Source organism: Cuculus canorus, chromosome 21 (assembly GCF_017976375.1).
Source record: "Cuculus canorus isolate bCucCan1 chromosome 21, bCucCan1.pri, whole genome shotgun sequence".
Classification (NCBI taxonomy): Eukaryota; Metazoa; Chordata; class Aves; order Cuculiformes; family Cuculidae; genus Cuculus; species Cuculus canorus.
The window spans coordinates 5,386,927-5,401,970 of record NC_071421.1 but is presented as its reverse complement, the minus strand read 5'-3'; the positions used below and the strand labels follow the sequence as shown (position 1 = coordinate 5,401,970).

The 15,044-nt window shown below is 49.6% G+C and overlaps 1 protein-coding gene across 7 annotated transcripts in view; it reads right to left on the bottom strand.

Moving 5' to 3' along the window:
* DISP3 (dispatched RND transporter family member 3) overlaps positions 1–15,044 on the bottom strand; it is a 103,685-nt gene that overhangs the window by 27,605 nt on the left and 61,036 nt on the right. Inside the window, exon 1 of one of the 7 annotated variants that reach the window (XM_054085598.1) lies at positions 12,289–12,515. The exons of 1 other annotated variant lie outside the window; for it this stretch is intronic. In XM_054085598.1, the coding sequence (XP_053941573.1) occupies positions 12,289–12,393 (105 nt within the window). In that variant the 5' untranslated portion in view covers positions 12,394–12,515. Of the gene's footprint in view, positions 1–192; positions 307–2,926; positions 2,948–9,166; positions 9,289–11,346; positions 11,457–12,288; positions 12,516–15,044 lie in introns of those variants that run through there. 5 more of the 7 variants (XM_054085606.1, XM_054085602.1, XM_054085601.1 and 2 more) reach the window with 5 other exon arrangements.

The window sequence follows — 15,044 nt, the reverse complement described above, 5'->3', positions numbered from 1 at the left end:
GAGATTCTACTATCTCACAACCTGATTTCAGGGTAGACCAAGGCTGGTTGGAGCACTCTCAGCCTACGACATCGAGATCTCCTGCCTGCACTCGCCTGCTATTCCAGGTGTCTGACAAGCACTGATTAGCTCTACTCATAATTGCATGCCAAAAACAGCGTGGAAAGATTAGCTGCAAAGTCAAGCACTCACCAGTCAGGAAATGCCAAATTCAGGGCTGACACAGCATCCTTAGTTTGCCCCCCTTGTGTAAATGCTTTGCAGCGCAGTTTTTCTTCCAAGCCCGCTGTCCACAGGCAAGGACTCTGGCCTTTACCAGTGAAACAGTGGATGATGCTCCCTGAACCCAGCAGCTATTCCCTACCTTGTTCTCTCCTCATTGTTCAGCGTGTGGTCTCACGCCTCATTTCCTGCACGCAGCTCACGCTTGGCTCAGAGGCAGAATTATTAATTTCCTCCCGAGCTTTTCAACACCGCCTGTCACGACAGCCTCTGAGGGCTGAACAAACAGGCCTGAAGTGAATCTTCTCCTAGCATCTCTGAGAAGGAGGGGATGGTGTAGTCCACAGCTGATAGATGCGGGAGCTTAGGAGATCAGAAGGGAAAAACAGCCCGCCTAGTTTGAACATACAAGATATCTCGAGTGCATGGAATGGCACGGACAGGGGCTGTGTGCAACAAACGGCAAACTCGGCTTTGTTCTGCGAGCGTAATTTGTGCTGTAACATTAAGCATAATCATCACTGTGCAATGTAACCTCTATGCTGGCGAGGAACATCCAACCTGCACAACAAGAGCCAATTTCCCACTATCTGTGCTAACCAGTGATGCCCATGCCCACTCTGGGACACCTCAGAGTGTCAGAGAATATAGAATCATAGAATCTTTTGATTGGAAAAGACATTTGAGATCATCAAGGCCTGTCCACTACAAAATCATATCCCTGAGCACCTCATCTATTTATCTTTTAAACACCTCCAGGGATGGCGACTCAGTCACTGCCCCGGGCAGCTGTTCCAGAGCCTGAGAACCCTTTCAAAGCATGCAAGAACTTTGCTAACATGTATGTCAGTGCCAAAGAAAATTCACTACCTGATAAAATAATTCGCTCCTGGTTATTGTAACTAATGATTGCAGGTGTCAGAAGATAGCTTTTTGGTTATAATCTCACGAAACGTGCCTTGCAGCCTCGTGTCATGTTTACCACTTGAGTTAATTGTGTGAACGATAAGGCCCTGCTGTCAGTCAGGCGTGCGGCGCCTAGAGGTTTCTGCACACAGACGCCAAGTAAGCCGAGACTCTGATACGCTTCAGAAATGACTTACCTAACCACTACAAATTTACTCTGATTTTGTCTGAGCCCCAGCCACTCGCTGTCGTTCAGGAGAGGGTTGGCTTCCGGATCAGCTGCGTGCCTTTGGGTGCCTGACGGAGACTTCAAAAGCACCCTGGATCCCACCTACCAGGGGCCCAAGATAACAAGCTTGTTAGAGGTGTGTGGATTTCCACGCTCCAGTGTCTACCCCTGAGCACCTGTGTTCACAGCAAAGCCTTTACAGATCATTACATACACATGGCTGCCCTGTATTATTATCCCAAGTGCCGCTCGCTCCAGGAAGGAACCTCAGACCACAAAGAGAACGCACCAATTCCCAGGCCCAGGGAATAAACTGCCATCCCCAAAGCTTGTGTGTTGCTCTTTCATAGATAAACTCGAGCTTCCCATCGCACTCTTGCCCTGAAAAGGAAAGCTGAGTCCTGCTGTCAGTGCCTGCCAGTCATTCATTATTCCACCCTGCGCTCAGGCTCCCCAGTTTACGTCACCGTGGGCACCGTTAGCACTCCAGGCTCAGCTGCGTGATTCCCAGCTCTGCCCCTGCTCCCCACACCTGCTTCTTGCAGCGAGAGGAAGTATGAGGACAAGGACTGGCTGTGCACTCTCCTCCATCTGCAGCTCCCCGGCAATAGCCTGCTTGTGTGCGCACTGTGCTTTTGGGATCGACCAAAACACCCTCTCCAGAGTCTCCACAGAAGCCGCTAGTTCATTACTCAGAAGGAGGAGGGCAATCTTTTTCTTTGCTGCTGCTTTCTCACTGCCTGAGCAGCAGTTTGTGCTGAGGGGACTGCGCTGCTTGTGGTTGTGTGGGCAGCAACGGGAAGGGTAACGCAGGAATGCCAACCTGTGCTACCAGCCCTTCTTGCCAACCACTGCACAGGCAGCTATTTAATCTCCACATCTTGCCACTCCAAATTAAAACTACAATTAAGGTTAAAAAAATGTTGCAAGTAGTCCCATTCACCTGGAGTGTCTGTATTCTGCTAGCTCTGCTCATCATGCTCTGAGCTGCCAGGGAAGGAGGTACACGCAGAAAGTCCCATCTGCACATGTGTCAGAGTCCTATGGGTCAGTGCGTCTCACTCCAGATGCTGCCTAGCCTCACTCCGATGGATCTGAAGGTCTTTCCTTTTTGCTGCCGTCACCGACACCAGAAAACGCCAGATTCAAAACAAGAAGGCTATAAGGACTGCAGTCTGTGGCAAGAACACAGCTCCAGTGGCTTTTCAGTCATTCTCAGTTCTTCAGCAGGATTTTCCGCATGCCAGCATGGAAGAGGAATGGGTGATGCTGTGGTCGTCTCATAAATGAGGGAGCAGAAGACAGAACCAAGGTTGTTCGTGCACCATCCCAGCTCCACACACTGAGCTGAGCTCGTCTGTGGGATGGACATAAAACCTCTTTATTTCTGAAAATGTGAGGGCTTGAATTTTGGGGAGAATTCATCTTGACAGCCACCACATCTGAGTGGGAATAACCGCAGCAAACCATGCTCTATTGTCACCCAGGGAAAACTTAGAAGGACTCACAAAGTAGTTTGCAGCCAGCTGGCTCTCAGAAGTGGGATCTGGGCAGGTATGTCTTTCTTACCTTGCACACTTCCCTCTCCCTGAAACATACACAGTTAGCTGCTCTCCTCCCATGAAAACCTTCTGCTTCTGGAATTAATCAGCACTGCTTTTTTATCTTCCCAGGAAAGGTGAAGAATCTGGAAGCAGAGGTATAAAACCCAGAGGCTGGAGAGCCTCTGGTGCCACAGCTGACCGGTCAAGAGCAGGACCTGGGGGAACACGAGGGTTTCAGAACAGAAGGAAAACTTCCTGAGGTGAAGGGGAGGATGTGGCGATGAGACAAGATGCCTGAACGGCACGTCGGCAAATCCCCTGCCAGTACAAGGACTTAAAGCTTACTGCCGACTGCACCAACCATGCAGAAACTCACATTAAATGTTACTACAGCTCAACGAGCACAGTCCTGCAGACTGTTAGGAGGGGAGGGGGTAGTGTCTCAGCATAAGGAAACAGGCTTTAATGACACATTAATCTCACGGAGAGTCCAGGATGCTTCCTGGAACAGGCAAGAGACATTAGAGCTGGTTCCTGTTAGTCCCTGTGCAAGGGAGGGAAATGTTGCTGGGAGCTGCCAGTGAAGTCGTGTCTGCAGGATACACGTACAGGCTTCCAAGACTGAGCTGAGACAGCAGCGGTGTCTCTTCTTTCCCCTCTTCTCCTCCCTCCCAGCACAGACTGGAAGAGCATGATTGAAGCCCACCAGCACAGGAGCAGTTCAGAAAGAGGCAGACACCACCCTTGTCCCTATTTCCCTTCTGCCCCAAAGGTTCAGAGATTAACAGCCATGCGAGCCGCACAAGCTCAGGAGCTTGCCAATGGCACTTGTCCAACCCAAAAGGATACGGAGGGACTGCCATTTGGCAAAGGATCAAAGCATTTCAGGCAATTGTTCCTAGTTCCTTACCGCATCCCACGCTTCTCAGCCAGGCGTTCGCAGGTTGAGATGCTGTTTGAGCTAACTGTCCTGCGGCTAAAACAAAAACCCAAAGGAATCCTTTGTGGCTCTGCTAGTAGTTTTTCTTGCTTTCCCAGGGCAGATCACATCATCTGCTTCTGAATTGCTCTCGTATTCCAGAGTCTGAGACCCCATCACATCTTCTAGGCTTTTACAATGTGCCTTGCCCCAAAGCCTCCTGGGATCCTCTTCCACAAGAAAACACTGTCTTGCACAGACATTCATAAATTGATTTTGAAAGAGACTCACTCTGCTGCCCTGTGCTGAAGGGGAACTGTGTCCCTCTGGAAAGCAGCCCCAGCTGGCTGAGTACAGGAACAAATTCACTGCAGGCACCCTCCAAATCAGTCAAAGGAATGGAAATGCAAACAGCACCAGGATCTGCGACATAACTGAATAGATGGGAATGTAGGCAGGTGGTGTGCACGCAGGAATGAATTTAGCCACATGTGTGCCAAGATCTGGATCCAGAAGGAATGATCTCCCCCGCAACACATCAGAAATACAGCAGAAATAGAAGAAACAGCAAGAAGTCTGTAAAGGAAATGTCATCACAGCCTTAACTTAATCTGTCTCTGCTACTTAGAGAACAGCTCTCCGTTATTGGAATCCAAATAAGGTCAAATGCTTTAGTGTACCACTTCCATGGAGACCTATGCTAGGAGCTCTGCAGTTAGGGCGAGGGAACTTCCACCAAGGAATTGGTTCCATGTAGCAGATTTACAGGAATGAGCCTTCCTTTCTTCAGCTTAAGCAGTGTCACAGGGGATGAAACATTTACCCGCTGATGTATTTTGTTTCCAGCTGTCATAGGCTGGTGTTTTATAGCTCCCTACGATGCTGCGGCGTTTCTACCGTGCTCTGTGCACAAGTGTATTGACAAAAGTGAAATGGGCCAAAGAAAGATTGCTCAGCTGCCCACTCGCCGCCTCTCTCAGGGTGAAGAGACAGAGCTGAAATGTAAGGGTTAGGATTGTGAGAAAGAAACGGGTTGGCCTTGGAAGTAAAATTCAGTTCGGATGCGAATAAAATGGCTGGAAGCATGTACATCAGATTGAGACACTCTGTTTAAAAGCGTGGCCATAGATTTGACACTCAAGGGAGTCCAAGGCTCAATGGGTCCTGAAGAACCACAGCTTGGAATGGAAATTGCCACTGTTGGCAGGAAGCACCAGAAAGAGCGGCTCTCCGCATTGCTCAGGAACTAGCCCAAGCTTTCCAGCAAAACTGATTTAGCTTTCGAAACAAGCTGTTGTCTCTATTGTCCCGACTCACAGCCCTCGGTCTAAATGGAGCCCACTGCTTTATTGAGTCACTTTCATGCTCTCGTGGGCCTATCCACCTTCCCATTTCAACTCAGCCATAAAAATTGGCTTGGAAATTAAACTTGGCGCATGAGTTGTTAGCTGGAAAGCAAGTGGGAGAGTGTGCAAGGGAGGAGGTGAAAGGAGAGAGGCGGAAGTGGAAACATGAAGACAGAGGATTTGGCCAGGTTTGATCTACAAGGACGAGCCAGGGTTGCTTTGGGCTTCTCAGACATGTTTAAAATGCCCCATTGGGCTCTAGCTCAAATCTCAGCTTACAGCCCCATCTTCTTCAGGAATTCATTTGCCTCGATAAAAGGAGGAACAAAAAGACAAATTATTTGATTCAAGGAATCAAGCGTGCTGCATGTTCAGAAGTACCCCAAGCAGTAGAAAGGATTAGGTGGTGTTTTGCTTTTTTTTCCCAAATTGTCTCCACAGACCTTAATCCAACACTCAAAAGCAATTCATTCTCAGCTCCTGGGTGTAAACCGGAGCCAAGAAACAAGTCAACATATAGCCCATCTCCCTAGGAGCAAAGAGCACTTTGCATTTGTGCATCATATCAGCTTCTATCAGACAGCACAAACCCTTTGCAAACACCTATCAGATCCAATTTCCTGATTCCTCTAGGGAAACCGGACGGATTATATTCAAGTTTACAAATGAATCAAGCAAGACTCCACAACGTAGCTTCAGCTCTGCTGGAATTCAGCCATAACTTTTGCTGACTTTAACAGAGGCTAAATACAGACCAGGCAAATCATAACGGATTTGGTTAAGTGGACTCTGGTTTTAGTCACCATTTGGGGAGCAGCAGCGGTGCCTCCAACTCCAGTTAGTGACACAAACTGGGTGCCCAGAAACTGAGGCATCCAAACCCCACAGTCATTTTCGTTACAGCAACCTTCCAGATCTGCTCAAAACCACACGACCTGTGGCAGAGCAACAACAGGACCCAACTCTTCCCAATCCCCTGCTTTGATTACCAGATGCCTCAGCTCCTCCCATGCTCGGGATCGTAAAGTGGAAAGAAGTTAATACCCAGCAGAAGCCTGTGACGATAAGACATGAATTTGCTTCTCTATTATTAGTCTGCAAACACACAGATCCGTTAGAACATGGGATGGCAGAGGGAAACAGGGCTCCTATGACACATTTTCATAGATAGACTATGAAAGAAACAACGTATTGAACCAAGTGATCCTTGAAATGAAGGTGCAAATTCATTATAGAGTATTATTTATTATTTATTAAATATATATCATCACGTACAGATGAGGAAACTGAGACTCTGACTTGCTAGCCCAACATCAGCCAGCCAACAGAGCTCAGAGTAAAACTAGAGAGCTCCCAGGACTCTACTCCATGTTCAAGCGGGAAGAAAATCTGTGGCAGCATCAGACAGGATGCCCTGAAGCCCACACAATCTCATCCATATACTCATCTTAGCAGGTAGATCTCAGCTCACCTCCCCAGTAACAAATCCAAAGCGACTTCACTGACGTGACTGCTTTTACACAGAGCGAGCGAGATCGCAGCTGCAGAATCAGGGCCCAGAAGCAACACCATCCACATCCTGAAGTCCAGGCAGAAAATAAATGATTCTCACCTCTGACTCCCCCGCAATAAAGCAGCAGAATGTCAAGACCAGCAGCAGTTTAAGAAGCAGATGACTGCCAGTATGTCTTTCACCCCCTGCAAACATTGGCCTCTCCCTCTTCTCCGCTATTTATGTAACGTGAACTGCCTTCTATCCAGGAGGAGTCGTTCTCTATTAACAGAGCTTGGCAAAAAGCAGGAATTAACTGTGCCAACTTTCAAGCCTGCTGCCTTAAGGCAGATGGCAGGGAAAGTATCCCAGCCTTGTTCCCCAAAGCTCTGTCTCCCAGCAAGCAGAGATAATTCAAAACAGGAAAAAAGGGTCAGGTATCTTTGAAGCCCTAATTTCAGTGCAGGAGATCGCCCGTGTCTGGGGTGCCCTGCTCTGCCACGGGCACGCTTGTCTTCCCGCAGACGAGTAAAGCCTGCTGTGCTGCCAGCATCTGCAGGCTGAGAGCAAGGGAACAGGTTTCACTGCATGTTTTATACTTCCAGAGTTCCAACAAGAAAGAAGAGATGCTTTGCCCCTCCACGTCAATGATGCTGCTATCATCAGAAAATCAGCATTGAACTGTACCTTTATGGGAAAGCAAACCTCTCTGGGGCCAGCTGGAAAGACAGGATTCCTAGTTACTGCAGACCCCCAGCACAAAACAAGAGCTGCAGGTGCAGAGCAGCCTCTGCTTCGCAGCAGAAGACAGCTGTTCTGTCATCCCCACCACAATGAAGCAGATCCAGTGCCTCAGGGTTCAATTCACCCCCCAGGAGGTGGATCGCCCTCAGCCACTGGCAGGAATGGACACAAGTGGACTCCTGAGGGTCCAGTTCTGGTGAAATCCATGACATGCGAGTGCCTTGATCGTGCACGAGGAGGGCATCACACCCAGCTCTACGGAACCGAAATTAAACCTTTGTAGCTTGCTTTCCCAAACTTTCCGCGTCTGCATTTTCTCCCGGCATTCTAGCTATTCATCTTTTCTGTTTTTCAACACCATAAAAGCATGACTCAATAGTAGTGCTGAGACCTCAGAAAACTTCCCTCGTGGTGCTGCAGAGGACAGTTAATGACAGTATGACAGACAAGAGGGTCGCAAATACTATTCCGCTGGGTGCTAACTCAGACAGTTGTTGTAGCTCATGCCTGACGCACACTGCCATCAATGGGACAATTTACAAACTCACAGATGAGCCCTTCTGAAACACATTCTGGACTGAGGTCAATGGAAAGTCTGTTGCTGACTTCACCTAGAGCTGGATTAAGCACTTAACTCTTACTCTGTCTCTTCCATTTTCCTGAATTATTCATTAATGGCCAGACACTGCAATCCATACTCACACTGCGCTTAATCTGTCCTTTAAATTGACTTGCATTAGTCTGAGTCACAGGCACCACAGCACCTTACTCTTTAAACAGTCTCACTGAATGCAGCAGAGCTAGTCATGAAATAAGGTACTCCTCTGCGAGAGGAAAGGAGGCAGATCCAGCCCTTGGAAAAGCCATCAGTAAGGCTAGACCTGCGAAAATTCACCCTGGTAAAGCTGCATCGAGATGAATGAACTCGAGTAAATCAGTGTGAAATCAATCATTTAAAGAGACAGCCTGTTCTGTGCTATCACAGGGGAGACGTAAGGGAGTGCTAGAAACTAATATTTCATTCTTCAAATTCATCACAACGTCTAGAAACACTTTCCCCTGCCCCTGGCTGTGCATTACCAGAGCCAAATGGCAGCTTGCGCACATCCCTGTAAGGACAGTCTTATCTTTCTATACAGAGAGAAACAGGGAGGTGTGTGGAAAGGAGAAAGGCAAAGCACACCTTCTGCTCCTCTTGACTGGTACAAAAAGAACAAAAAGTGAATGCGACTGCTTGTCACCAAGGAGGTAACAAATACTCACACTTAGCAGCAACTCCTTCCTCTGCCAGCCTCACAGCTTCCAGTAACCAAGTCTCCCAGACCACATTACTGGCTCTGATTCCAAAATCCCCTGAGGCTACTTGAACAGCAGATAAACACAAATCACAGGAGAGCCGATTACTCAGTACCTTTCACCACCGAGACCAAATCTATAGTCTGATACTTTTAAGCAAACAAAAACAAATAAATAAAACAAGCCAATTGGATAAGTGAAAGGAGAAGTCTCGCGCGCTACATTGAGAAATAGAACGGGGTTTGATTTTTTTTAAGAATGAATTAATCTCTTCAGTTCTCATTTATGTCAGTGCTTGATAAGATTAGAGGATTAAACCAACTGTATGCTAAATGCTTTGTGCTAAAGAGAGCCTTGCCAGGATTTACTGCATGTTGGCACGCACAGAAACCACGGCAGCATCACCCAGAGACCCTGGGACTCACAGCAAGACCTCGTCAAACTTCAGAAATAAAAATCACAGCTTACCCAGATTTTCCATATGCCGTCAGGTTATGAACTCCTATCCCTCTCCAGTCTCAGTCAAGCTTACTTATTAAGTACTTGTACCCAACAGGCAAGTCTTTGTATAAGCAGCACTTATCTCAGAGCACTGGCACCACAAGAGGATTTCAGATGTGCTGTGTTTTTTTTGGATGCACAATGTTAACACCGCATCCATACCCTCCCCCAGTGCCATATCAAAATGCACACATCCTACCAGCCTCGTGCTGTACAGTTACACGTTCATACACACGGATCGCAGCTACCCCCATCAACTCCTGCAAAACACAGCTTGTTAAAAACACTTCTCGTTGACAGGTCAGAAACGACACATAAAGAAGTGGTCAAAATTCTCCTGTAACTCAACCACCACTTTTTCTAATGGCCTGACAGAGGCGTTTGTGATGTTTAATTCATTAATGCTGAAAAAGTACGAGCTCTTGGGGGTTGTGGCCAAGGACATAGTGGGTATTGAGAGAATTTTTAACACCTAGCAAAGACGTTCTCCCCAAACACCTGAAAACTAACAGAGCTTTCACCGGTGTGAAATCCCTCAGTCCTGTGCCCCCAAATTACACAAAGCCAGTCAGATATGGTCACCTTGAGTCCCTATAAATGCCTTATTCCACTTCTGTAGAGAGACAGTATGCACAGCAAGGGTATTTGTCAATACATCCAAGAACCCTAGAATATAGCCTGGGAGGTAAATCTAGATCCGGGGTCAGTGCCTTCGGGTAGTGGGGTTGTTTCACCCCTAAGGATTAATTGGCCCTGTACATTGCAGAAACTGAACCACAATCTTCAGCACAGTCGATGACTGGAATGATGCTGATGCTCTGGGCTATTTATCCCTTAGCTTATCCCCATGCACATTTAGGTGAAACAGTCACAAACTGATAGCTTGCTTCCTCTTGAATCATTTTTTTCTATTAGACAAGCATCCCTCCACCATAGTGGAGCATTTCCACCATCGGAATACAGCAGGTATTCATAGGGGCAGCAGGAAGAAAGTAGGAACGGCTCTTTCACCTTATTAAGCATTTTCATCCCATCTATGTTGTCTTTTGCACTAGCTCAGGCTTGTTTTATTCCAGACTTAGGGAATCAAACTATAAAGCTCCAAAGGGGTAAAAAGACTGTCTTGACAAGTCTAACCTCTGAAGATGCATCCAGTGTGATAAAAGAAGTGTAGCTATTGAAACATCTCCCTTCAATACCACTATTGTGTTGCTAGGTTTCCATCTAGACACACAGTCTAAAAGAGCAATCAAAGGGAGCTGATGCTGTGGATAATATCTTTATCAACACTTCAGAAGGTTGTTGAGGAGGAAGAGGGGAAAAATATTGTCCCCGAGCAAAGTTTTACTGCTGAGAATAGAAAGCCAGTTTCAAAAGCTCACCCAAATTTTCATGGGAAAATTGTCTGAAATAAAATTGAGCTTTCAGTGTCGCAGACTTTCTGTGTATCAGCGCGTGGCTTTGTGAGCACAAAGTCTGTGTGTTTATTCTGTCATTTGAATTGTAAAAGTACTTCTCTTCCAACACACAAGTCCTCATCCCACTTAACTTGAGTCACGTTTTGCAGCAGCAAAAGAGGGCATGCATCAGCCTTGTTCTAGAGGAACTTACTGCTTGCATGTTACATTAAACCCTAACAGACTCAGCACAGCTGTCAAAACACTATCCTAATAATTGCATAAGCTAAGGCTGCTAACCAGCACGCTGCAGTGCCTGTGCACAAAACAAAAGTGCAAGCGACAGAGGATGCAGAGGCAGACGCAAGGTCTTCCCTGTGCCCACAGAGCCGCCGCTTTCATCTTCCTCCCTCTGTCCCGCAGATTTCCAGTTATACTCAGCCCTCCCGGCAGCTCCCTCCCTTCTCAAGTGCTTTCACATGCCCGAGCGGTGGCAACCAGCCCCACTCTTTTGGTTTGGGCATCACATCACCGAGCAGGAAAGAACATGAAAGGATTCCTTTTCTCTAGGGCACAGGCTGTTTGGCTGGCACGGCTTTGGAGACCACCTGGAAGAGCAAGGGCCCTGGCTGGGCTGCCACTGGGACGGTTGCTAAGCAATGCAATGCCCTTATGAAGTGACCAGGGCTTTTTAGCCAGGAAAAAGTCAATTTATACACAAGCCAGTATAAAAAAGGAAGGTTGCCTTACATGTGCCCAGTACACGATTCTCTTTGCATCTTCTAGATAAATATCCAAGAGCAGCTGGTGTCAGAGATGAGGATCCTGCCTGGCTGGACCTGCTCACATCCCTGAGGATGGAGAATGCCTCTGCTGGCTCTCCTCCTCCTCAGGGAGGGCGGCCAACCCTCTGGGAAGCTGGGGACACAAAGCTGCTCAGTTCTGGCACCCAACTTTTCCCTCAGGAGAACAGCCCTGCTGCAGGCACAGCTCAATCAGCTCATTGTAGAGGCAGCCTCCCCGGGAAACGCTCTCCTCTGTGCATATTCATGAACTTTCCAGAGCTTCCAGGGAGAGTTGGCTAAACACACAACTGAGGGATTGATCTGTTGGATTCGCAGCAAGAAAGAAAAAAAAAATAAGGGGGGGGGGGCAGGGATGGAGGTGCGCTTGAAAAAAAAAAAGAGAACAAACTGTAGAGCAGGGAAGAAGGGGAGCGCTACAAGCTGAGCTCCTGGGATCCAGGAACCCATCCTGTCCCAGAGCCACCTTGGCAGGGAAGCGAGGGGACGGTGCAGTGGGGATGGCTGTGCCCCACACCCCTATGTCCCATCGCATCCCATCATGTCCCGCTGCATCCTATTGCATCCTATTGTGTCCCATTCCATCCCATCACATCCTATTGTGTCCCATCACATCCTATCGTGTCCCATTGCATCCTATCGTGTCCCATTCCATCCCATCCCATCCTGTTGTGTCCCACTGCATCCTATCGTGTCCCGTTGCATCCTATTGCATCCTATTGTGTCCCATCACATCCTATCGCATCCCCCTGCATCCTATGGTGCCCCATCGCAGCCCATCGCATCCTATTGCACCCTACCGTGTCCCATCGCATCCTATCGCGTCCCACCACATCCTATCGCATCCCACCCCGTCCCACGGCGTCCCGGGGCTCAGCGCATCGCTCACCTCGTCCCGGGCGGGCGGCAGCAGCCGCGGGCTCGCCGCGATGCCGGGGCAGAGCCGGGTCCGTCGCTCGGGGCTGCTCGCTCTGCACGTCCCCGAGCTCCGCATCAGCGCTGAGAACCGCTCCGAGCCCGGTCCCGCTCCCCCCTCCTCCTCCTCCGCCGCCGCCGCCGCCGCTGCCGCCTTTTAACGCGGCTCCGCCGAGCGCCGCGGCCGGTTCGTAGCCCGGCCCGCCGGTCCCCGGGGGCGGAGGGGGGCGGCCGCCAGCCCCGAGCACCGAGCCCCGCACCGCCCCGCCGGGCTGACAGCGGGGCTGCACCCCGGAGAGTGCCAGAGACCGCCCCGCTGCAGCCCCTGCCCCAGAACAGACCCTGCCCCAAAATAGAACCCCTGCCCCAAAATAGAACCCCTGCCCTGTGCTACATAGAATCTGCCCCAAAATATAACCCCTGCCCTGTGCTACAGCCCCTGCCCCAAAATAGAACCCCTACCCCAAAACAGACCCTGCCCCAAAACAGAACCCCTGCCCTGTGCTACAGACCCTGCCCCAAAAGCCCTTCCTGGGCTGTAACCCCTGCGTGTGCCAAAGACCGTAATCCTCTGCTGTACCCCCTGCCCCTGCTACAGCCCTGTCCGTGCTATAAAGCCTGCCCTGTGTTACAGACCCTACCCCAAAACATAACCCCTGCCTGTGCTATGACCCATACCCACACTGCACACCCTGCCGGTGCAATAACCCCTGCCCCATGCTCTAACCCCTGCCCCATGCTCTAACCCCTGCCCCATGCTCTAACCCCTGCCCTGTGCTCTAACCCCTGCCCTATGCTATAACCCCTGCCCCATGCTCTAACCCCTGCCCTATGCTCTAACCCCTGCCCATGCTCTAACCCCTGCCCTATGCTCTAACCCCTGCCCATGCTCTAACCCCTGCCCTGTGCTCTAACCCCTGCCCTATGCTATAACCCCTGCCCCATGCTCTAACCCCTGCCCCATGCTCTAACCCCTGCCCTATGCTCTAACCCCTGCCCCATGTGCTGCCCCCACCAAGACAGCCCCGGTCCCCCCCTTCCCGAGTTGGAGAGGGCAGGTGACAGGAGAGGCCAGGAGCTCAGGGGGCACTCGGAGCCCTGCTGGTATGTGGGGCCACCTGGGATTACCCTGTTCACCCCTGAGGAAGCCTTCCATTTGGAGGTAATGCCCAGTGCAACAGGGTCTGGAGCTGGGCTGGGAACCAGCACCTCCACTGCCCTGGTGCCAGGCAAATCTTGGGACAGAAACTATCAGAAACTTTTGCAGCACTGGGCAATGCTGGAGGTCCATTCCGTGCACAGAGCCAGGGCTCTGGGAAGGACTCATCTGGCTTCTTTGCTGTGCACTCATCACTAGATAAATGCTCCATGTAGGAGACATCCATCGGTGTTCAGTGGCAGGGGAATGTGGCAACAATCCCTGAACTAAGTAGGAGTCATGAAATGAGAGGTGGCAAGGCAATACATTAACTAGAGTGCTAGAGAAAATCATTTTTCTATCCACACTTGCCCTTTACGCAGCTGCTCATCCAATGACCACAGACCCTTACCTTGGCATCAGGAATCAAAAGGGTCCTGTTCGTAATAAAGACACCCCTGAATACAGGGGCTCAGCTTAAGAGGTCTCTGATGACTGTGTTGGATACAGCGGTCTTGCATTTATTTATTTCTGTGACTCACTCTGGTTCTGGAGGCAGAGAGGGAACAACATTCCTCCCATCATGTACTGGGGTGACCAGTTACCCTCGAGGGATTTAAAAGATGGGCAGACAAGATGCTTAGGGATACGGTTTAGTAGTGAACAGGTACGGTTGGACTCAATGATCTCAAAGGTCTTTTCCAACCAAACAATTCTAGGATTCTACACTGTGGACCTCTGCAAGAGCAGGATTACGCCAGTAAGTTGCTGAACACCTGATGGGAATGACTTTTAATCAGACCACATTACAGAGGCAACCTAAGCATGTTTTCTCCGATATTCTTGGTTGAGAGTTGATGGTGCCTAGGAAAAATATTCCCAACCGCAGTTTTTAGGTAGGTTTATCAAGTCAATATCAAATAGAGCAGCCCAGTACATGGCCCATCGCCTGAGCCTGTCTCCAGGCAGGCAGCTGTGCCAGAGACATTGCGCTTTTTCTGATACGTGACCCAAAGCGAATAGGAAGCCAGGCAGACAAAGCCAGACCATTATCTTTCTTATGGGGCACCAAGGAATGCAAATTTAATGAGGCTTCTGAAGTAAAAGTGCATTCCGCCAGCTTTGCACATTTTTGCCAGGGACAGTGGTTTCTGCAGGGAAGGTGATGGTGAAGGGTTAGCAATTTTGCTGCAAACCGCATGTGTACAGCACAGGGAAAAATCCCTTTTCCTAACTTTGCTGGTGATGTGAGCAGAGCCTACACTGACGTGAGGGACAGCACTCAATCAGTCACACAGCAGAGCCAGCAAACTGCAGGGAGTTATCAATCAGCGCCGCGTACCAGCACTCAGACAGTAACATGATTCTCCTCGGCAGCGCTTCCGACAGCGCTCCAGGCACAGCCCGGCACACACGTGTGAGCCATCGTCGGACCCCTGCTCCCCTCTTTGAACAAGCACGCGGTGTCCTGAGTCCTGCGATGCCCACAGGGGCAAACAGACACACAGTGATGCTGACACACCTGCTCTCGGATGAACCTTTCCCATCTCCTCCCCGCACGCAGAAGTACATCAACTTGACAGCTTTAGCTC